The sequence below is a fragment of the Pseudophryne corroboree genome, chromosome 6, assembly GCF_028390025.1.
Source record: "Pseudophryne corroboree isolate aPseCor3 chromosome 6, aPseCor3.hap2, whole genome shotgun sequence".
NCBI classification, from domain to species: Eukaryota; Metazoa; Chordata; class Amphibia; order Anura; family Myobatrachidae; genus Pseudophryne; species Pseudophryne corroboree.
In genome coordinates, this window is record NC_086449.1 from 749,785,527 (window position 1) to 749,809,640 (window position 24,114).

At 48.4% G+C, this 24,114-nt stretch overlaps 1 protein-coding gene across 2 annotated transcripts in view; it reads left to right on the forward strand.

The window, feature by feature from the left end:
- Positions 1 to 24,114, forward strand: part of TBC1D9B (TBC1 domain family member 9B) — a 181,268-nt gene that overhangs the window by 129,365 nt on the left and 27,789 nt on the right. For both annotated transcript variants that reach the window (XM_063928532.1, XM_063928533.1), the window contains exon 16: positions 7,664 to 7,904. In XM_063928532.1, coding sequence (XP_063784602.1) covers positions 7,664 to 7,904 — 241 coding nt within the window. The remainder of the gene's footprint in view (positions 1 to 7,663; positions 7,905 to 24,114) is intronic.

Below are 24,114 nucleotides of genomic sequence, written 5' to 3' on the forward strand. Positions count from 1 at the left end.
ACATATACTCGGACAAAATATCTACATACACAGACCACCAGAATCAAAGGGGCTGTAGGAATATTTGTAGAGGCAATCACACTAATCACCTGGCTCCTGAAGTTTGTCACCCTCGGGCAAGCCCACAAGAAATGCCAAAATTTACCTTGGGAATTCTCATATTTAGGACAGGCCGCATCAGTTCTACTACCAATTTTAAGGAGACATGCGGGGGTGAGAGAAGTCCTATGAAGTATAAATAGTTGGATTTGCTGAAATCCAATAGCAGTCATGGATTCCCTTAGACTACCAAGGGCAATAAACCAGTTTTTATTGCACATGGGTCCAACTTCTCTCTCCCATTTTAGCCTAAGACCAGGTAGCTGAGATGAGAGGTGAGCATTCATGATGAAGGCATATATACATGATACAGTTCTAGGTGCATTGATGGAAAGTATACATAATTTAATCTCCGAGTTCCGTATCACGTTGGAGACAAACGCAAATTAGGCATTCAAAGCATACCAAAGCTGCAGGTACCTGTAAATGGTATACAGTTTACATACCGCCTTTCGGGATCCCGGCTGTCTCAATACCTAAGCCGGACACCTGGTGGGGGTACTATACCGCCGCCGGAATACTAGCGAGGTAGGTGATTCCCCCCCCTATGGGTGTCCATGACACCCATAGAGGGAGAATAGAACCTGTGGCGAGCCTGCAAGGGGCTTCGTCGATCACATACTGATCCCCTGTAAACAAAGTATGAGGTAGATTGAATTCATCACGCAATTGGCAAAAGGATTTGAGCACTGGTGCTTTGTAGACATTTCATAGCAGAAACCTGTAGCCATAGTCTCATTTGCGATAGTTCAGCCGCATAATAGTAATTACGAAAATGTGGCAAAGCTGACCCCCATCCGATTTGACTCTAGTAAGAGTATTATAACTAATGCTAGCACGTTTATCCACCCAGAGAAGAGTCAAGCGCCCCTCCAACTTGTGAAAAATAGATACTGCAATATAAACAGGGGACTGTAATAGAGTATACAGAATATGCTGTCATTTTTTAAATGTTTTTTATAGCACGTTTATTGCTTTTATGTATAATGGCGCCTAAACATTTTATTTAATAACAATTATGGACCTTATTCAGCGTCAGTTGCAGTTTTACTATTTTAACAAAACTGGCTGTGATCGCATGCTGGGGGCCGCCAAGCACAGGGCAAGGCTGGCCAGCATGCAACTGCCCAGCAGCGATGCTATTGCAATTCAATTGCGATTGCATTGCTAAATTGTGGATGCCCCCTGCCTCCGCAGCCAGGCTGCGAAGGCAGGCGCAGAGCAGGAATTTTTCGGGTCGCATCGGCCGCATGTGACGTCACGCGGCTGCCAGGAACCTACCCCCGTTTTCCGACGCCACGCCCTCCCAACACTGTGTCTCCAACCCCTCAACAGTCCCACTGTGTGCGCTCGCCAGTACTGCTCCTGCGCACTGGGCATATCTAGTTCAGTATGCGATTGCCTCGCTCAGGCAATCCATACTGAATAAGGCCCTATATTCATTACAGATGTATTGCTGTGCAAATATTTGGGGTATTAATAAAGCAAATAGCCTGCCAGGGGGTGTCCAGGTTGACAGTGATTGACAACCACTGAGCTAGTGAAAAGTCAAGTAGCAGAAACAGGGTTTATTCCAGTGCATTCCTCCTAGGGGTGGAACCGATCCTGTTCTAGGGAATCTAGAGTTAAGGTGAATTGAGGGGGAGGGGTGGGGGTGCTTGAGAGAGGCGGGATGACGGTATGTGATATTACTGATTTAGTGTGGCGTTTGTGTGTAACATAGGATCCAGCACTGCAGTTACTTGTGCACCCCCAGTATTTGTGCTGCCACTATCACTAACCATATATGTAGACGGCCTTTCTCAGTTATATGGGTTGGTGGTGGCTATAATGAGAGCACACCTAATCATTCTTTTATTTTCAATTGTATTTATTTTTCTCTGACGTCCTAGTGGATGCTGGGAACTCCGTAAGGACCTTGGGGATTAGCGGCTCCGCAGGAGACTGGGCACAAAAGTAAAGCTTTAGGACTACCTGGTGTGCACTGGCTCCTCCCCCCATGACCCTCCTCCAAGCCTCAGTTAGATTTTTGTGCCCGGCCGAGAAGGGTGCACACTAGGGGCTCTCCTGAGCTTCTTAGTGAAAGTTTAGTTTTAGGTTTTTTATTTTCAGTGAGACCTGCTGGCAACAGGCTCACTGCATCGAGGGACTAAGGGGAGAAGAAGCGAACTCACCTGCGTGCAGAGTGGATTGGGCTTCTTAGGCTACTGGACACCATTAGCTCCAGAGGGACCGAACACAGGCCCAGCCTCGGAGCTCGGTCCCAGAGCCGCGCCGCCGCCCCCCTTACAGAGCCAGAAGCAAGAAGAGGTCCGGAAAAATCGGCGGCAGAAGACATCCTGTCTTCACCAAGGTAGCGCACAGCACTGCAGCTGTGCGCCATAGCTCCTCAGCACACTTCACACTTCGGTCACTGAGAGTGCAGGGCGCTAGGGGGGGGCGCCCTGAGCAGCAATAAAAACACCTTGGCTGGCGAAAATACATCACATATAGCCCCCAGGGCTATATAGATGAATTTTAACCCCTGCCAGATTCCACAGAAAAACGGGAGAAAAGGCCGCCGAGAAGGGGGCGGAGCCTATCTCCTCAGCACACTGGCGCCATTTTCTCTCACAGCTCCGTTGGAGGGAAGCTCCCTGGCTCTCCCCTGCAGTTACTACACTACAGAAAGGGGTTAAAAAAGAGAGGGGGGCACTAATTAGGCGCAGTATAACAATACAGCAGCTATAAGGGGAAAAACACTTATATAAGGTTATCCCTGTATATATATATATAGCGCTCTGGTGTGTGCTGGCATACTCTCCCTCTGTCTCCCCAAAGGGCTAGTGGGGTCCTGTCCTCTATCAGAGCATTCCCTGTGTGTGTGCTGTGTGTCGGTACGTTGTGTCGACATGTATGAGGAGGAAAATGAGGTGGAGGCGGAGCAATTGCCTGTAACAGAGATGTCACCCCCTAGGGTGTCGACACCTGAGTGGATGAGCTTATGGAAGGAATTATGTGACCGTGTCAGCTCTTTACAAAAGATTGATGACATGAGACAGCCGGCGACTCAGCCTGTGCCTGTCCAGGTGTCTCAAAAGCCATCTGGGGCTCTAAAACGCCCGTTACCGCAGATGGCAGATACAGACGCCGACACGGATACTGACTCCAGTGTCGACGATTAAGAGACGAATGTGACTTCCAGTAGGGCCACACGTTACATGATTGAGGCTATGGAAAATGTTTTTACACATTTCTGATAATACCAGTACCACTAAAAAGGGTATTAGGTTGGGTGAGAAAAAACTGCCTGTAGTTTTTCCTGCATTTGAGGAATTAAATGAAGTGTGTGATGATGCGTGGGTTTCCCCCGATAAAAACTGTTAATTCCTAAAAAGTTATTAGCATCATACCCCTTCCCGCCAGAGGATAGGGCACGTTGGGAAACACCCCTTAGGGTGAATAAAGCGCTCACACGCTTGTCTACACAGGTGGCACTACCGTCCCCGGATACGGCCGCCCTTAAGGAACCTGCTGACAGAAAGCAGTAAAATATCCTAAAATGTATATACACTCACACGGGTGTGATACTGCGACCAGCAATCGCCTCAGCCTGGATGTGCAGTGCTGGGGTGGCTTGGTCGGATTCCCTGACTGACAATATTGATACCCTAGATAGGGACAGTATATTACTAACTATAGAGCATTTAAAAGATGCATTTCTATATATGCGTGATGCACAGAGGGATATTTGCCGACTGGCATCAAGAGTAAGTGCGCTGTCCATTTCTGCCAGAAGAGGGTTATGGACAAGACAGTGGTCAGGTGATGATGATTCCAAAAGGCATATGGAAGTATCGCCTTATAAAAGGGAGCAGTTATTTGGGGTAGGTCTAACAGACCTGGTGGCCACTGGAAACAGCCAATTCCCAGGAACAAAAGCCCTCTCCCGCCTCCGCAAAGTCCTCAGCATGACGCTGGGGCTTTACAAGCGGTCTCAGGCACGGTGGGGGCCCGTCTCAAGAAATTCGAGACGTCTCCCCCTCGCCGTTTCATAAAGTCTGCTTTATTGACGTCTCCCTCAGACAGGGAGACAGTATTGCAAGCCATTCACAGGCTGTATTCCCAGCAGGTGAAAATCAAGGTACCCCTCCTGCAACAGGGAAAGGGGTACTATTCCACACTATTTGTGGTACCGAAGCCGGACGGTTCGGTGAGACCATTTTTAAATTTAAAATCCTTGAACACTTACATACAAAGGTTCAAATTCAAGATGGAGTCACTCAGAGCAGTGATTGCAAACCTGGAAGAAGGGGACTATATGGTCTCTCTGGACATCAAGGATGCTTACCTACATGTCCCAATTTACCCTTTTCACCAAGGGTACCTCAGGTTTGTGGTACAGAACTGTCACTATCAGTTTCAGACGCTGCCGTTTGGATTGTCCACGGCACCCAGGGTCTTTACCAAGGTAATGGCCGAAATGATGATACTCCTTCGAAGGAAGGGAGTTTTAGTTATCCCTTACTTGGACGATCTCCTGATAAGGGCAAGATCCAGGGAACAGTTGGAAGTCGGGGTAGCACTATCTCAGATAGTGCTGCGCCAGCACGGTTGGATTCTCAGTATTCCAAAAATCACAGCTGATCCCGACGACACGACTTCTATTCCTAGGGATGATCCTGGACACAGTCCAGAAAAAGGTGTTTCTCCCGGAGGAGAAAGCCAGGGAGTTATCCGAACTAGTCAGAAACCTCCTAAAACCAGGCCAGGTGTCAGTGCATCAGTGCACAAGGGTCCTGGGAAAAATGGTGGCTTCCTATGAAGCAATTCCATTCGGCAGATTCCACGCAAGAACTTTCCAGTGGGACCTGCTGGACAAATAGTCCGGATCGCATCTTCCGATGCATCAGCGGATAACCCTGTCACCAAAGACAAGGGTGTCTCTCCTGTGGTGGTTGCAGAGGGCTCATCTTCTAGAGGGCCGCAGATTCGGCATTCAGGACTGGGTCCTGGTGACCACGGATGCCAGCCTGAGAGGCTGGGGAGCAGTCACACAGGGAAAAAATTTCCAGGGCTTGTGGTCAAGCCTGGAGACATCACTTCACATAAATATTTTGGAGCTAAGGGCCATTTACAATGCCCTAAGCCAAGCAAGACCTCTGCTTCAAGGTCAGCCGGTGTTGATCCAGTCGGACAATATCACGGCAGTCGCCCACGTAAACAGACAGGGCGGCACAAGAAGCAGGAGGGCAATGGCAGAAGCTGCAAGGATTTTTCGCTGGGCGGAAAATCATGTGATAGCACTGTCAGCAGTGTTCATTCCGGGAGTGGACAACTGGGAAGCAGACTTCCTCAGCAGGCACGACCTCCACCCGGAAGAGTGGGGACTTCACCCAGAAGTCTTCCACATGATTGTAAACCATTGGGAAAAACCAAAGGTGGACATGATGGCGTCCCGCCTAAACAAAAAATTGGACAGGTATTGCGCCAGGTCAAGGGACCCTCAGGCAATAGCTGTGGACGCTCTGGTAACACCGTGGGTGTACCAGTCAGTGTATGTGTTCCCTCCTCTTCCTCTCATACCAAAAAGTACTGAGAATTATAAGACGGAGGGAAGTAAGAACTATACTCGTGGCTCCGGATTGGCCAAGAAGGACTTGGTACCCGGAACTTCAAGAGATGCTCACGGAGGACCCGTGGCCTCTACCTCTAAGAAGGGACCTGCTCCAGCAAGGACCCTGTCTATTCCAAGACTTACCGCGGCTGCGTTTGACGGCAGGGCGGTTGAACGCCGGATCCTGAAGGAAAAAGGCATTCCGGATGAAGTCATCCCTACCCTGGTCAAGCCAGGAAGGATGTAACCGCAAAGCATTATCACCGCATTTGGCGAAAATATGTTGCGTGGTGCGAGGCCAGTAAGGCCCCGATGGAGGAATTTCAACTAGGTCGATTCCTGCATTTCCTGTAAACAGGAGTGTCTATGGGCCTAAAATTGGGGTCCATTAAGGTTCAAATTTCGGCCCTGTCAATTTTCTTCCAGAAAGAACTAGCTTCACTACCTGAAGTTCAGACGTCTGTAAAAGGGGTACTGCATATACAGCCTCTTTTGGTGCCTCCAGTGGCACTTTGGGATCTCAATGTAGTTTTGGGGTTCCTAAAGTCACATTGGTTTGGACCACTTGAATCTGTGGAGTTAAAATATCTCACATGGAAAGTGGTCATGTTGTTGGCCCTGGCCTCGGCCAGGCACGTGTCAGAATTGGGGGCTTTATCCTGTAAAAGCCCTTATCTGATCTTCAATTCAGACAGGGCGGAATTGAGGACTCGTCCTCATTTTCTCCCTAAGGTGGTTTCAGTGTTTCATCTGAACCAACCTATTTTGGTACCTACGGCTACTAGTGACTTGGAGGACTCCAAGTTGTTGGACGTAGTCAGGGCCTTGAAAATAAATGTTTCCAGGACGGCTGGAGTCAGGAAATCTGACTCGCTGTTATCCTGTATGCACCCAACAAGCTGGGTGCTCCTGCTTCTAAGCAGACTATTGCTCGTTGGATTTGTAGTACAATTCAGCTTGCACATTCTGTGGCAGGCCTGCCACAGCCAAAATCTGTAAAAGCCCATTCCACAAGGAAGGTGGGCTCATCTTGGGCGGCTGCCCGAGGGGTCTCGGCGTTACAACTTTGCCGAGCAGCTACTTGGTCAGGGGCAAACACGTTTGCTAAATTCTACAAATTTGATACCCTGGCTGAGGAGGACCTGGAGTTCTCTCATTCGGTGCTGCAGAGTCATCCGCACTCTCCCGCCCGTTTAGGAGCTTTGGTATAATCCCCATGGTCCTTACGGAGTTCCCAGCATCCACTAGGACGTCAGAGAAAATAAGAATTTACTTACCGATAATTCTATTTCTCATAGTCCGTAGTGGATGCTGGGCGCCCATCCCAAGTGCGGATTGTCTGCAATACTTGTACATAGTTATTGTTACAAAAATCGGGTTATTATTGTTGTGAGCCATCTTTTCAGAGGCTCCTCTATTATCATGCTGTTAACTGGGTTCAGATCACAGGTTGTACGGTGTGATTGGTGTGGCTGGTATGAGTCTTACCCGGGATTCAAAATCCTTCCTTATTGTGTACGCTCGTCCGGGCACAGTATCCTAACTGAGGCTTGGAGGAGGGTCATGGGGGGAGGAGCCAGTGCACACCAGGTAGTCCTAAAGCTTTACTTTTGTGCCCAGTCTCCTGCGGAGCCGCTAATCCCCAAGGTCCTTACGGAGTTCCCAGCATCCACTACGGACTATGAGAAATAGAATTATCGGTAAGTAAATTCTTATTATTTTAACATTTGCACCCACAACACGCATAATATTAGGGAGATATGGTTAATAGAGCATGAGGCGACACAGTAGCACAGAACAATTAACATCAAATAAGTACACGGTAATACACAAAGGATAATGGAACACCCAATAATTTTTCAAATATATCTCCTATGTGTGTGATCTATCATCATAAATCTTTATCCTATATATAATCAGTTTTTTAATATTATCATTACTGCTCTACTGTGTTTATTTCCTACACAGGCTCAGCATTTAATGAGCTGTTACTGGGGAGGGAGCCGCACGTCCAGCAATCGCCATGACCCCAGCCTGCCTTATCTGGAACAATACCGCATTGACGTGGAGCAGTTCCAGGAGCTGTTTGCCCAGCTTACACCATGGTCTTTTGGCCAGCACACCTCCATCTTGGCCGCCCGCATTTTCCGCTTGCTGGATAGTAACAAGGACTCGCTAATAAACTTTAAGGAGTTTGTAACTGGGCTTGGTAAGTATTTATGCAAAGTTTTCTCTTACAGTCAGTTTGTGATTGTATCTACAGCATGTTCTAATGCTCATAAGGTGATGACCTACAGCACTGTTACCTGTAAGCAGAATATCTGTGGGGTGTCTCTCTATTAGAATGTAATACACTGCAGATCAGGTAAGTGCTCCGATCTTCAGAGCAGTTAATGGTTCAGCATCTTCTATACACTGAGCTATTTTTAGGTTGTCGTGCAATTTCTTAAAGGATATCGGGAAGTCAGGCATCACAATTTGTAAGTTGCCTATAAATTTTGACCTCCGGATTTGACCGTTGCGGGAGCGTTTAGAGCAGCATCAACAAATGATCCTACATACACACCTATACAATTATCAGGCCAAGCAGCGGATATTGGGTGATTGGCCCCTATAATTGCGTAGTTGTGTACTCCGTTTTATGCTTGAAATTTATTCTATAACCACCTAATGCCTAGCTATAGAGAGGCACGGCCCCTTCCCTCCCTCACAGTTCTCATTGGCTGGCAGACTTCCAGACACAAAGGAAATAGGCTGGTGCATGAGCTGCAGCCTTTACGGAGTAGGAGCTCCCAAAAGTTATGTAGAAAACAGGATATCCCCAGCGCTGTGGATGTTTTAGACCATCGGGGATATTCTGCTTTCCAGACTTCTAGGCAGAACCTCACTACTGGTTTCTCACCCAAGCACTGTTAGGTCAGAAGTGTTCCCTCCTGTCAGAACCTGCAGCCAGCCACCAATGTGTAAGTCCACTTGATCTTGGCATGACTGCTTTTCGTCTCCTACAGCCTGTTAGGGTTTCTGCTATGACAACTCAATATCAATACAGCAGCTTTCTTTTATAACATTTCAGGTCCATGTTTTCATCACCATTTTGTTTCTGCATGTTTTATTAATGTTCAAGAACAATCAGAAAGATACATATTGGAAGAGGCTGCTAGAACATTGACCCATGACTGTTAGTGCAATATCGCACTAATGAGTGTTACAAAACAGTGATCATCATGAAATGTTACAGAACAAGGACAGCGTTATTCTCACAGTGATCAATAGGTGTGTTTAGCAACCAGGGCCGGTGAAAGGTTTCTCTGCACCCTAGGTAAAACTTCAGTCTACTGCCCCACCCTTCCCCAACCCACACACCAATACCCACTTTCCAGCCTTTCAGGTGGAAATGGCGTCTTAGAAGTTGAACAGCCGCCATCTGCGTTAAGTGTAACAAGGATGCCTTTGTCAGGGACATCCTTAATTTTGTGATAGGAGACTCAGGGGCGCGCCCTGGATCCTGGCAGCCTAGGCACTTGCCTAATGGTAGAGCCAGCCCTGGATATATACAGATGAAGCCGCGCTCATCTGATGTGGCTCCATCGCATAGCAGCGTTCCCGGTGTAACTAGGCAATCCGTCCGCCTAGCCACGCCGGGAGCGAACAGAGACGCTCCTATTCAAGTGAATGGGGCGCCGGTGCGTCACGGACGCGGTGGTAGCGTCGTGCCCAGGCACAGATGGAACCACGATTAATTGTCCATTAATAAATAAATAAAACATTTGTCTTCTTGTAAATTACCTTTTCTCCTTCATCCACTAGGGGACACTGGAGAGCCGTTACAGTGGGGATATAGTAGGTAGCAACTGGGAGCTGGCACTTTAAATATTAGCAATGTGACTAGCTCCTCCCCTACTATGTCAACCCTCCAAGCCGTTCTTTTTAATGTGCCCAAGGGAGCTGGTCACTCTTGGGTTTCTTCCTGATGGAATTTTTTATTTTTTTATTTTATTATTTAAGATTTACATTTGAGAACAGACAGGCAGCTTCTGCATCTGCCTTGTCTGCATCGTTGGAGCTGCCGGCGGGGTCACCATCGCAGCTGCTTGCGGCTCAGCGCTGGGATTCCCGGCCGCAGAGACGTTGGCTTTCTGCTTGCGGCGCACGTCGGGGTCACCTCCTCAGACGCACCACCACCGGCCAGCGCGGCAGTGGTAAGCATAACCCTGACCGGACTCCGCTGCTTGCAGCGAGCGTCAGGGTCACCTCCTCAGCCGCACCACCTCCGGACAGCACGGCAGCGGTGAGTATAACCCTGGCTTCTGTTAGCAGAAGCCAGGGCTCTTCAGTGTGGTGCGGATCGCACTGTTAGCAGTTCATCCGTTAGTGCCATTAGATTTAAAATAGGCGGGGTAGCGGGGAGCGGAGCTTAATCCCAGCCTGGGCTCTAAGTGCTCGGCGGCCTTGGCGTTTCACTCATGCTGGCCGCCATTTTACAGCGTTCTTCAAAGCTGCAGATGCCAGCGGTTTCCAGCGATAACATGTGAGGCACCTGTTTTACTATTTTAGCACACTGCATACTGGGTGGGTGGGACTGCTCTCCCTTATTAGTCCCTCTTCTATCTTTGCCTCGCACTTTTTCTTGTCAATAGATGTGGCTCAGTGGGCTACTGACAGAGTCTATTTAGTTCTGGACCAGAGGTTGTACTAATAGTGTGTGTGCGTGTGTGTGTGTGTGGAGTGTCAGTGCTGATAGGAAATGTTCCAAAGCTGAACAGATGATTTTCATAAAAGGTGTGCTGCAAAGTATCTGTACATCTGCTCAGCTCTCACTGCATGCAGTCACTGTTAACTAAAGAGCTGGTAGATTCTCAACTGGATAGAGAAGCTTCCAGATTTCAACAGCTTGGTAAGATCCTTTAAAGGACTTTTTATGTTGCACGACCGCTTGGTCGGGCTGACATACCTTTATCAGGTTTTACAGATTTGATACTTTTGTGGCCTCTACATGGCAGTTTGGCCGTGCAATTTTGCAGGGCTCTCAGCGCTCTCCCACCCGTATTGGGAGCTCTGGGACGTCCCCACTGTAACGGCTCTCCAGTGTCCCCTAGTGGTTGAAGGAGAAATCAGCGCCGGGTGAGCGTCCAGTGTCCCCTATGGAATCGGAGAAAGGGATTTATCGGTAAGTACCAAAATCCTGATTTCTGTGTTGCAAGTTAAGTATGTAATAGAAAACTCTGGCCAGCCACACATAATGACAGGTATTCTGTTACACAATGTGGTACACAATATATTGGGTACAGGCCACATGTGCATGGAGACATCTGTGCTACCTAATGTGTGCTTCAGTGCACGGGTGTATCTGTAATTGATGCTGGACACATGTAGCTACTAGGTTATAACTGTGTGTGTGTGTGTGTGTGTGTGTGTGTGTGTGTGTGCGTGTATGTATGTATAGATATTATATATATATATATATATATATATACACACACACACACACACACACACACACACACTGAATCCGGAAAGTATTCGCAGCGCTTCACTTTTTCTCCGGCAGGGTCCACAGGTTAACAATGGGATATGATGAAGTGACAGCGGATTTGCACCAGTCGGTCAAAGCTTTTCCGGCCTTCCAGCATGCAACGGGCCGGTCTATATATCCCCGCCTCCTGGCTCATGCAAATCAGTTTTTTGATTGGTGCGGCAGGAGCCGGACCATGGTCAGAGGGCTGCAGGTTTTTAGCAGCCCTAAGCTTTCTTATTTTATTTTTATAGTCTTACTATTTTTTCTGAGTGATCTTTCTAAACTGCGTCTTATACGTACCTTAGAAAGAGTCGCTCCAACAATTCTCCGCCGGGTCGCGACAACGCTTACCCACGAGTACAGTGCTGTTTCGGTGGGCGTCTGTGACGGATATACTAACAGGTCCAGCAGACGTTACCAGGCTGTGGCCGGAGCATGGGGAGAAGGTAAGGCACCGGTTCCGCTTAGTAGGGGAATACGGACACAGCCGCACTGTTTTGGGAAGAGACTACAAACAGCCGCTGACACAGCTGCCACCCCAGGTGCACCAGCGCTAGGCCTTAGGGATCAGAGGCTCCAGGAATAGTATGAGCCCGCGATCCCTAGGGTTGATGTCAGCAGTGGGGAGTCAGACACTCTCCTGGTCGCCCCCCCCCCCCCCCCCCCTTCCGGTCATGACCAGTTTCCTCCGAGTCTCCCGCCATGAACTGTATCCCGCTTCCGTCTCAGACGCTGTACACGAAGGGAACCCAGTCGCAGCATAGGTGGCTTTGTGACTGGTGCGTCTGTGTTCACTATAGGTTCATGGAGCAGCAGTGTACACTAGTAGTGTCTGAATCCACTCAGCGTTCGCTAGTTCGCTAACGTATTGATCGGTCCTGGAAGCAAGGTGAGTCTCCCTGTATCCCACTCTACTTAGTACGGGTAATACAGCACTAAGTCTCTGTCTACCCTTTTGAGTACGAATAGTTAGATAAGTGCCTATTGCATATGAGTCTGTATACATTTACTGTTGTTTCTTTCGCACTGCGTCTGAATACGTTAGATCTGTTCAAACATGATGCAGTAATGTGTTCTCCTACATACTTAAAATGTAGTTGTAGTTGATGATGTGCTCATATTGCTTATTATACTAATGTATAACGTGACTGACTGCTAGTGAGATTGCTGACTTTACTATTTCTCTGACGTCCTAGTGGATGCTGGGAACTCCGTAAGGACCATGGGGAATAGACGGGCTCCGCAGGAGACTGGGCACTCTAAAAGAAAGATTAGGTACTATCTGGTGTGCACTGGCTCCTCCCTCTATGCCCCTCCTCCAGACCTCAGTTAGAATCTGTGCCCGGCCAGAGCTGGGTGCTCCTAGTGGGCTCTCCTGAGCTTGCTAGAAAGAAAGTATTTGTTAGGTTTTTTATTTTCAGTGAGATCTGCTGGCAACAGACTCACTGCTACGTGGGACTGAGGGGAGAGAAGCAAACCTACCTGCTTGCAGCTAGCTTGTGCTTCTTAGGCTACTGGACACCATTAGCTCCAGAGGGTTCGAACACAGGGCCTGACCTCGATCGTCCGTTCCCGGAGCCGCGCCGCCGTTCCCCTTGCAGAGCCAGAAGACAGAAGAGAAGCGATGAAATCGGCGGCAGAAGACTCCTGTCTTCATTAAGGTAGCGCACAGCACCGCAGCTGTGCGCCATTGCTCCCACAGCACACCACACACTCCGGTCACTGTAGGGTGCAGGGCGCTGGGGGGGGGGGGGCGCCCTGGCGCCCTGGGCAGCAATAAAAATACCTTTGGCATAAAAATACACATAATACAGTCTGTGACTGTATATGTGTAAAACCCCCGCCATTTTTAGTCAGAAACAGGACAGAAGCCCGCCGCTGAGGGGGCGGGGCCTTCTTCCTCAGCACACCAGCGCCATTTTCTCTTCACAGCTCCGCTGGAAGGTAGCTCCCCAGGCTCTCCCCTGCAGTATCCTGGTACACAAAGGGTGAAAAGAGAGGGGGGGCACATAAATTTAGGCGCAAAAATTGTATATACAGCAGCTACTAGGTAAACACTGAGTTGTAGTGTAATCCCTGGGTTATATAGCGCTGGGGTGTGTGCTGGCATACTCTCTCTCTGTCTCTCCAAAGGGCCTTGTGGGGGAACGGTCTTCAAATAGAGCATCCCCTGTGTGTGTGGTGTGTCGGTACGCATGTGTCGACATGTCTGAGGTAAAAGGTTCCTCTAAGGAGGTGATAGAGCGGATATGTATGTGAGAGGGTGTCTCCGTCGACAACGCCGACACCTGTTTGTATATGTTTAAGTGCTAAGGTGAATTTATTGCACAAATGGTTAGGGAACAGACAGGAAATCTACCCATGTCTGTCCCTATGTCACAGAGACCTTCAGAGTCTCACAATGCTCACTATCCAAAATAACAAACACTGGTATCGACACGGAGTTTAACTCCACTGTCGACTACGATAATGCAAAGTTACAGCCAAGATGGCTAGAAGGTATTCAATATATGATATTGAAATAAAAGATGATTTGCATATCACTGATGACTCATCTGTCCCTGACACAAGAGTACACATGTTTAAGGGAAAGAATGCTGAGGTAAATTTCCCTCCTCTCATGAGGAAAAAGAGCGGGAATCTCCAGACAAGAGACGGCAGCTTCCCACAAGAGAATTCTCAGGCTGTATCCTTTCCCCACTAGGGCCAGGATGTGTTGAGAATCTTCCCCTGGGGTGTCCTGTTTGCACGGTAGCACTTGCTATTCTCAGGGATTCTGCAGATAGCGTGCACATTCTAGTATACTACCCAGACCGGCGATTGTGTCGGCATGGGTTTATAGCGCTGTGGCAGCGTGGACAGGTACCTTATCAGCAGAGATTGAGACCCTAGTAAATATATTAAAGATGCTGTCTTAAGTGATAGATATATAGTTATAAAGCATGCCCAAAGAGACATGAGTATACTGGGTCCTAGAGTCAAAGCTATGTCGATTTCTGCTTGACGTGTCCTGTAGAATATGCAAAGGACAGATGATGCCGACTTAAGAGGCATATGGAAGGCTGAGGATTGTGTGGAGAAGGGTTCTCGGGCCTGGTCTCCACAGCTATAGCTGGTAATTCTGCTAGTTTGCCTTATATTCCTGCACAGCCTAAGAAAGCACGACATTATTAAATGCAGCCTTTCGAATAAAGAAACAAGAAAGTCTGAGGTGCGTCCTTTCTTGTCAGAGCCGGGATCAACACAGCTAGTTCCCAGGAACAGAAGTCCTCCCCGGCCCCTACAAAAATCCACCTATGCCGCTGGGGCTCCACAGGCGGAGCTAGGCCCGGTGGGGACACGCCTTCGTAAGTTCAGCCACAAGTGGGTTCACTCCCTGTTAGGTCCCTGGGCAATAGATATTGTGTCTCAGGGATACAAGCTGGACTGTGAGAAGATGCCCCCTCACCGACGGCCCTGCGGGCTTCCCCCCAAGAGGGGGAGCCAGTGTTAACTGCAATTCACAAATTGTATCTTTAACAGGTGGTGGTCAAGGGTCCCCTCCTTCAACAAGAGGGTGTTATTATTCGACCATGTTGTAATCCCGAAACCAGACGGTTCGGTCAGACCCATATTGACCCATATTGAATTAAAAATCCCTGAACATATACCTGAGAAGGTTCAAGTTCAAGATGGAATCGCTAAGAGCGGTCGGGCAATAACCAAGGTAATGGCGGATATGATTGTGCTCCTGCGGAAGCAAGGTGTCACTATTATCACGTACTTGGACGATCTCCTCATACAAGCGAGATCAAGAGAGCAGTTGCTGAACAGCGTATCACTTTCTCTGGAAGTGTAACGGCAACACGGCTGGATTCTATATATTCCAAAGTCGCAGTTGGTTCCTACAGCTCATTTGCCTCTCCTAGGCACGATCCTAGACACAGACCAGAAAAGTGTTTATCTCCCGATAGAGAGAGCTCAGGAGCTCATGACACTGGTCAGGAATCTATTAAAACCAAAACAGGTGTCAGTGCATCACTGCACTCAAGTCCTGGGAAGGATGGTGGCATCATACGAGGCCATCCCCTTAGGCAGGTTCCATGCGAGGACCTTCCAATGGGACTTACTGGACAAGTGGTCCGGATCACCTCTTCAGATGCATCGGTTAATCACCCTATCCCCCAGGGCCAGGGTGTCTCTCCTGTGGTGGCTGCAGAGTGCTCACCTTCTCGAGGGCCGCAGATTCGGCATTCAGGACTGGATCCTGGTGACCACGGATGCAAGCCTCCGAGGGTGGGGGGCAGTTACACAGGGAAGAAATTTCCAAGGTCTGTGGTCAAGTCAACAGACTTGCCTTCACATCAATATCCTGGAACTAAGGGCCATATACAACGCCCTGAGTCAAGCGGAGATCCTGCTTCGCGACCAACCGGTTCTGATCCAGTCAGACCGCAGGGGTTCATGTAAACCGCCAAGGCGGCACAAGGAGCAGGGTGGCGAGGGTAGAAGCCACCAGAATTCTTCGCTTGGCGGAGAATCAAGTAAGCGCACTGTCAGCAGTGTTCATTCCGGGAGTGGACAACTGGGAAGCAGACTTCCTCAGCAGGCACGACCTCCACCCGGGAAAGTGGGGACTTCATCAGGAAGTCTTCACGCAGTTTGCAAATTGATGGGAACTGCCTCAGGTGGACTAGATGGCGTCCCACCTCAATAAAAAGCTAAAAAAGGTTTTAAGCCGGGTCAAGGGACCCTCAGGTGATAGCTGTGGTCGCACTAGTAACACCGTGGGTGTTCCAGTCGGTCTATGTATTCCCTCCTCTTCCTCTCATACCCAAAGGCTGAGAATTGTAATAAAAGGAGGAGTGAGAACAATATTCTTTGCTCCGAATGGGCCAAGAAGGACTCGGTACCCGGAGCTGCAAGAAATGCTCTCAGAGGACTCAGGGCTTCTGCCTCTCAGACAGGACATGTTGCAACAGGGGCCCTGTCTGTTCCAAGACTTACCGCGGCTGCATTTGACGGCATGGCGGTTGAACGCCGGATCATAGCGGAAAAGGGCATTCCGGATGCAGTTATTCCTACGCTTATAAAGGCTAGGAAAGACGTGACAGCAACACTTTTTCACTGTATATGGCGAAAATAGGTTGCTTGGTGTGAGGCCGGGAAGGCCCTACAGAGGAATTCCAGCGGGGTCGATTCCTGCACTTCCTACAGTCAGGAGTGACTATGGGCCTAAAATTAGGATCCATAAAGGTCAAGATTTCGGCCCTATCCATTTTCTCTCAAAAAGAACTGGCTTCACTGCCTGAAGTTCAGACGTTGTTCCGGGGGTGCTGCATATTCAGCCTCCTTTTTGTGCCACCGGTGGCACCTTGGGATCTTAACGTTGTGTTGGATTTCCTGAAATCCCACTGGTTTGAGCCACTTAAGACCGTGGAGCTAAAATATCTCACGTGGAAAGTGGTCATGCTATTGGCCTTAGCTTCGGCTAGGCGTGTGTCAGAATTGGCGGTTTTGTCATGTAAAAGCCCTTATCTGATCTTCCATATGGACAGGGCAGAATTGAGGACTCGTCCCCAATTTCTCCCTAGGGTGGTATCATCGTTTCATTTGAACCAGCCTATTGTGGTGCCTGCGGCTACTAGGGACTTGGAGGATTCCAAGTTGCTGGACGTAGTCCGGGCTTTGAAAATTTATGTTTCCAGAACGGCGGGAGTCAGAAAGTCTGACTCGCTGTTTATTCTGTATGCAGCCAACAAGGTTGGTGCTCCTGCTTCGAAGCAGACTATTGCTCGCTGGATCTATAGCACGATTCAGCGGGTTCACTCTGTGGCTGGATTGCCGCATCCAAAATCGGTGAAAGCCTATTCCACAAGGAAGGGGTCTCGGCTTTACAGCTTTGCCGAGCTGCTACTTGGTCGGGGTCAAACAAGTTTGCTAAGTTCTACAAGTTTGATACCCTGGCTGAGGAGGACCTTGAGTTTGCTCATGCGGTGCTGCAGAGTCATCCGCACTCTCCCGCCCATTTGGGAGCTTTGGTATAATCCCCATGGTCCTTACGGAGTTCCCAGCATCCACTAGGACGTCAGAGAAAATAAGAATTTACTCACCGGTAATTCTATTTCTCGTAGTCCGTAGTGGATGCTGGGCGCCCGTCCCAAGTGCGGACTCTCTGCAATACATGTATATAGTTATTGATTAACTAAAGGGTTATTGTTATGAGCCATCCGTTAAATGAGGCTCAGTTGTTGTTCATACTGTTAACTGGGTATGGTTATCACAAGTTGTACAGTGTGATTGGTGTGGCTGGTATGAGTCTTACCCTGGATTCCAAATCCTTTCCTTGTTGTGTCAGCTCTTCCGGGCACAGTTTCCCTAACTGAGGTCTGGAGGAGGGGCATAGAGGGGCACCAGATAGTACCTAATCTTTCTTTTAGAGTGCCCAGTCTCCTGCGGAGCCCGTCTATTCCCCATGGTCCTTACGGAGTTCCCAGCATCCACTACGGACTACGAGAAATAGAATTACCGGTGAGTAAATTCTTATTATTTCTGTCAGTTTTGTTTATTCCGATCCTCAATGCTGGTGCATGGGTAGGGTCGGACTGTATGTCACTTTAAGAAGCTTAAAGTGATTACAGTCACAAATTGTGTAGTACACTGCGGAAGTGTTGATTATTTATTATGTCTAAGCGGCTAAGGTGAGGAAGGTACATTCACAGCAACACCAACACTCATATCATGTTTGTCTTTGCAAAGTTGTGTTATCCTCTCAGGATCTGGTTCAAGATAGTTTGTGTGCAAATTGTTTTAGCTTTCACCAGGGTTTCTTGAAAAATACAAGGCAGATTCAGGTGCAGATGGATCCACCTTGGGCTATGTTTGCACAGACTTTATCCAGTATAGCTGAACGGATAATTCCTCCAACTCCTGTACCAGGAATAGGTTACACTATTAACCCTTACATGCAGCTCCCCACCGATGATGTATCACTTCCCGCAGCAGCTTCTCAAAAGAAACAAGCTGATAAGCCGGTGGTAAGTAAATCTTCACCCTCACAGGCTACACATGATTCAGATGAGGATTCATCGGAAGATGAAAGCTCAATTAATTCTACTTCGGCATACGAAGAGGAGGAGGAAGGTCTCAGCTCAGTGGATGTAACTGAGTTAATTAAAGCTATGAAAGCCATTCTGTCCTTAGAGGATTCAGCAGAGCCTGTGTTAAAAACCAAGGCACCTGTGTTTAAACATCCCAAAACAGTTAAGACTGAGTTTCCAGGGTCAGATCAGCTGACAGAAATCATGGAAGAGGCTTGGGCTACGCCCAATAAGAAGTTTAGAATTCCTAAGAAATGGAATTCCGATTAGCCTCTTCCAGCTGGGGATTGTTTAAAAAAAGAGGTGGCTCCTAAAGTAGATACGCATGTAATTCGATTAGTGCGAAAATCGACATTACCTTTGCCTTCAACATCATTAAATGATGTCACGGATAGGAGAGTGGACGGTTTTCTAAAAAAACATTTTTTCCCTGTCTGGGGCAGCCATAAGGCCACCCATGGCTTCAGCTTGGATGGCAAAGGCAGTGGCTGCCTGGGCTGATGCATTGGAGGGGGATTTTTCAATAGCTTCTACAGAGCAAAAATCCCATATAGCACATATAAAACAGGCTGCAATGTTCTTGGAAGAAGCAGCATTGGATATGGGTGCTATTGCCTCCAGAGCATCAGCTTCAACAATAGCTGCTCGCAGAGCAGTTTGGCTACGTATGTGGAAAGCTGATTCAGAATCTAAGAAGGTTTTGGAATCTGGAGATATTCTTTTTGGTAAAGAATCGACAGATATTCTAGAGTCAGAAGCAGACTCCAAGAAGGTCAAGTTCCTTGCACATACAATTTCAAACCTAAAGTTCCGGCTTTTCGGCCCTCTCGGTTTCAAGGAAAAGCAAAAGGAAAAGTGATGGCAAGCAGCCCCAATACAACAAGTCTGGTAAGACTAAAAAGCATTGGGCTACCAGAGAACCAGTTGGGAAAACAGATAATAAGCCATCAGCCTGATGGTGCGGGCCTCCACCTGAAGGACCCCAGGGTGGGGGGCCGACTTCTTCAGTTTGCACAGATCTGGCAGCAGTCTACAACAGATGCCTGGGTGCAGGAAGCGGTATCTCTAGGTTATGCGTTTGGCTTCAAGAAGCACCCTCCTCTAAGGTTTTTTTTGTAACAGCCCATCTTGGGTAGAGACGAAGGCCAGGGCTTTGTTAGAGACAGCCCAGAAATTGCTTCACTCAGGAGTAGTCATTCCAGTTCCTCCTGCACAACGAGGACAGGGTTTTTACTCCAACCTGTTTTTAGTTCAGAAGCCAAATGGGTCATTTCGGCCATTCTCAATCTCAAAGTGCTGAACAAATACATTTGGGTACTTCAGTTTCACATAGAGACGTTACGTTCCATCATTTTGGCCATGCAGCCAGGGGATTATATGGTATCCCTGGATATACAGGATTCTTACCTACATGTTCCTATAGCACTGTCCCATCAGTGCTATCTCAGGTTCGCTATCCTCCAACAGCATTTTCAGTTCCAGGCCCTAACTTTTGGGTTAGCCACAGTATTTACCAAGATTATGGTGTTTATGGCAGCTAATCTCCGCCAGCAGGGTATAAGAATATTTCCATACCTCGACAATCTTTTAATCCGGGCACATATGCAGGAATTGCTGTTGTTGTCATCTGCAACAGACAATAACATGTCTGCAGAACCACGGGTGGCTAATAAATTGGGCAAAATCGTCTCTGCTTCCTCTACAGCGGATGACTCACTTGGAGGCTGTACTGGATTCAAGTCTTCAGAGAGTGATTTTACCTCTGAACAAGATATCCAAGGTTCAGTCAAGGATTCAGGACTTGTTACACAGTCAAAAGGTATCCATTCACGCAGCAATGCGCGTGATGGGTTTGATGGTTTCAACATTCGACATGGTGGAGTATGCACAGTTCCACTCAAGGCCCCTGCAGCGTCTGATTCTTGCCAAATGGAATGGGTTGCATCAGACGATGAAAACACAGACTATGGTTCTTACGTTAGAAGTAAGAAGGTCATTAGCCTGCGGGCTACAGACATCCCATCTGGACAAGGGGAGACCCTTTTGGATATCAGATTGGGAAATTCTGACGACAGTTGCCAGTCTCCAGGGCTGGGGAGCAGTGTCAGGAAGGTTGTGTTTTCAGGGGCAATGGACCAAGGAAGAAAGTTGCCTGTCAATAAATATATTGGAACTTCGGGCCATATACATGGCACTAGGGAGGCCAATCCCGGGATCGGGATCGGCGGGATCCCGGGATTTAGGCCCAAAAATGCCGGGATTTGAATCCCGGGATTGGAGCCTCCAATCCCAGGATTCACGGGATTGCATTGCGCATGTGCAATGCAGCAGCAAGGGAGGGTTGGTGTAAGTAACTTACTATTAGGCGGGCGGAAATATTAGGCGGGCGGCAGCCATGTACACAGACCGTGGCGGCATTTCAAATGTAGCGCCGGCCGCCAGCCAATCACAGCTGGTGGACCGGCGGTCAATCAGGGAAGCGGCCGCAGCGGCTCCTGATTGGCTGCCGGACTGCCCGTTCTGACTGGCTGACGGTCAGCACTACAATTTGAAAGGCCTCCGGCGCGCTCAGCGCGTCTTGTCCATGGCTGCCGCCTGCCGCCCGTCTAATAGTAAGTGTAGTTTTACTGACACCAACCCTCCCTCACTGTGGTGCTTCCTACACCCTCCAGCGCTGCTCCCTAGTCCGTACACTATACCCACCCTCCAGCGCTGCTCCCTAGTCCCTACACTACACCCACCCTCCAGCGCTGCTCCCTAGTCCCTACACTACACCCACCCTCCAGCGCTGCTCCCTAGTCCCTACACTACACCCACCCTCCAGCGCTGCTCCCTACAGCCTCCGTGCTCCCTACACTCTTCCACTGCCTTCCACTCCTACTCTCCCTGCTCCCTACTGCAATCCCGGGAATCCCGGGATTGAGCGTTTTTCAATCCCGAATCCCGGGATTGAAAAAACGGCCCGGGATTGGCCTCCCTACATGGCACTGATTCAGGCAAAGGACATTCTTCGTGGAAAATCAGTCCAGATCCGCTCGGACAATGCGATGGCTGTAGTATACCTCAACCATCAGGGAGGAACCCGCAGCCGATAAGCGATGAAGGAGGGTAAGTCACATACTAAAGTGGGCAGAACTTCATCATCCAGCCTTGTCTGCAGTATTCGTTCCGGGAGTCCTAAACTGGGAAGCGGACTTTCTCAATCGACACGCCATTCAGGCAAGCGAATGGGCTCTACACCTGGAGGTCTTCCAGACTCTAGTAGACACATGGGGGTTGCCAGAGATAGATCTCATGGCGTCCCGTCTGAACAACAAAGTGCTTGCATACGGGTCAAGAACAAAGGATCCCAGAGCGATCTTTATGGATGCCCTGTCGGTGAGATGGGACTTTCATCTGGCTTATGTGTTTCCTCCAATCACCCTATTACCCAGGGTGGTGAGAAAGATAAAGCAAGGGAAAGGTGCCGTGATACTAATAGCTCCAACTCGGCCCAGAAGGCATTGGTACACAGATCTGCAGAGGATGTCGATGGATGTTCCACTTCTGCTCCCTCAACGTCCAGATCTGCTGCAGGGTCCTTGTTATCACAGACATCTGGATCGACTGTATTTGACGGCGTGGCTCTTGAAACCTCTATCCTGAAGTCAGGAGGATTCTCACAACAGGTAGTTCAAACTATGATCAGAGCAAGGAAACCTTCCTCAGCTCGCATTTATCACCGAATATGGGAAACCTATATGCATTGATGCAGTGAATAGAAAATGGACCCCAAGTCTTTCAGAGTTTCCAAGGTCTTAGTATTCCTTCAGGCAGGAATGGATAAAGGTTTGAAGGTGGCTTCCTTGAGAGTGCAAGTGTCGGCATTGACTGTATGGTTCCAAAAGAAAATTGTCAATTTACAGGATGTGCGTACTTTTTTCCAGGGAATGCTGCGCATTCAAACTCCTTTTGTTCCTCCTACAGGGCCTTGGGACTTAAGTCTAGTCCTGAAAGCCCTTCAAGTTGCCCCGTTTGAACCACTTAATAAGGTGGATCTTAAATGGTTGACAGCTAATGTTCTCTTTCTACTGGCTATGGCGTCAGCTAGAAGAGTATCAGATTTAGGGGCATTATCATGTCATTCCCCATTTCTGATTTTTCTATCCAGATAAAACAGTTCTCAGAACTAGATCTGGGTATCTTCCGAAGGTGGTGTCTAAATTCCATCTTATTGAAGAAATTGTAGTCCCGGCTTTCCAGGTACCGGGCCTTTCTGCGGGACATGCATCGCTGGACGTGGTCTGTGCATTAAGGATCTACGTGGATCGTACCAGTGCCATCAGAAAGACAGATTCTCTCTTCATTCTGTACGGATTTCACAAGAGAGGATGGCCTGCTGATAAGCAGATGCTGGCAAGATGGCTTCGGATGACGATTTCAGAAGCATATTCTCAGGATGATTTCCCTGTTCCGGCTAATGCCTCTGCTCACTCTACTCGTAAGGTAGGTCCATCATGGGCAGCACAACGTGGTGCTTCAGCAGAACAGATATGTAAGGCGGCCACATGGTCTTCCATTAACACATTCATTAGACATTATGCCTTGGATACCTTTGCCTCTCATGACGCTGAATTCAGGCGAAGGATTCTCCTGTCCAATCAGGAGCGTCCCCACCACTAAATTGCTTTGGGAAATCCCATTGTTATCCTGTGGACCCTGCCGGAGAAATATACGTTATGGTAAGAACTTACCATTGATAATAGTATTTCTCCTAAGTCCACAGGGATCCCACCCTGATGCACCTGATTTGAGGATCCTTTTACTCACTAACCTCTTCCTTCTTGTATGGAAGGGTGTGCATGTGTGTTCTTATCGCCTGATTAGGGCTATCTATGATGCTCCTGCCTTGAGCTTTGGAATACAACTGATTTGCCTGAGCCAGGAGGAGGGGATATATGGACGGGCCCGTTGCATGCTGGGAGGCCGGAAAAGCTTTGACCGATTGGTGCAAATCCGCTGTTGTTTCATCATATCCCATTGTTATCCTGTGGATCCTGTGGACTTAGAAGAAATACCGTTATCAACAGTAAGTTCTTACCATAACGTATATATTTTCCACATTTTGTTATGTTACTGCCTTATTCCAAACTGGATTAAATTCATCTTTTCCCTCAAAATTCTACACACAATACCCCATAATGACAATGTGAAAAAAGTTTTTTTGAGCTTTTTGCTAATTTATCAAAAATAAAAAGCTAAGAGATCACATGTACATAAGTATTCACAGCCTTTGCCATGAAGCTCAAAATTGAGTTCAGGTGCATCCTGTTTCCTCTGATCATCCTTGAGGTGTTTCTACAGCTTAATTGAAGTCCACTTGTGTTAAATTCAGTTGATTGGACATGATTTGGAAAGGGACACACCTGTCTATATAAGGTCCCACACTTGACAGTGTATTAGGCCCTACACACATGCCGATTTTTTTGAAAGATATGAACGATCTCGTTCATAAATGAACGAGAACTTGTTCATATCTTTCAGTGTGGAGGCTCCAGCGATGAACGATGCGCAGCCCCGCGCTCGTTCATCGCTGGTCCCCCGTCGGCTGTGCATGCAGGCCAATATGGACGATCTCGGTCATATTTGCCTGCACTTCAATGGAGCCGCGTGACGGGGGGGAGTGAAGAAACTTTACTCCCCCCGTCACTGCCCCCCCGCCGCCGGGTCGCTTGTCGGCTGTATCCGCCGTCGGGCATGTCTGTAGGGCCCATAAGTCTGAGTACAAACCATGCATGAAGTAAAAGGAATTGTCTGTAGACCTCTGAGTGGCATCATATTTAAAA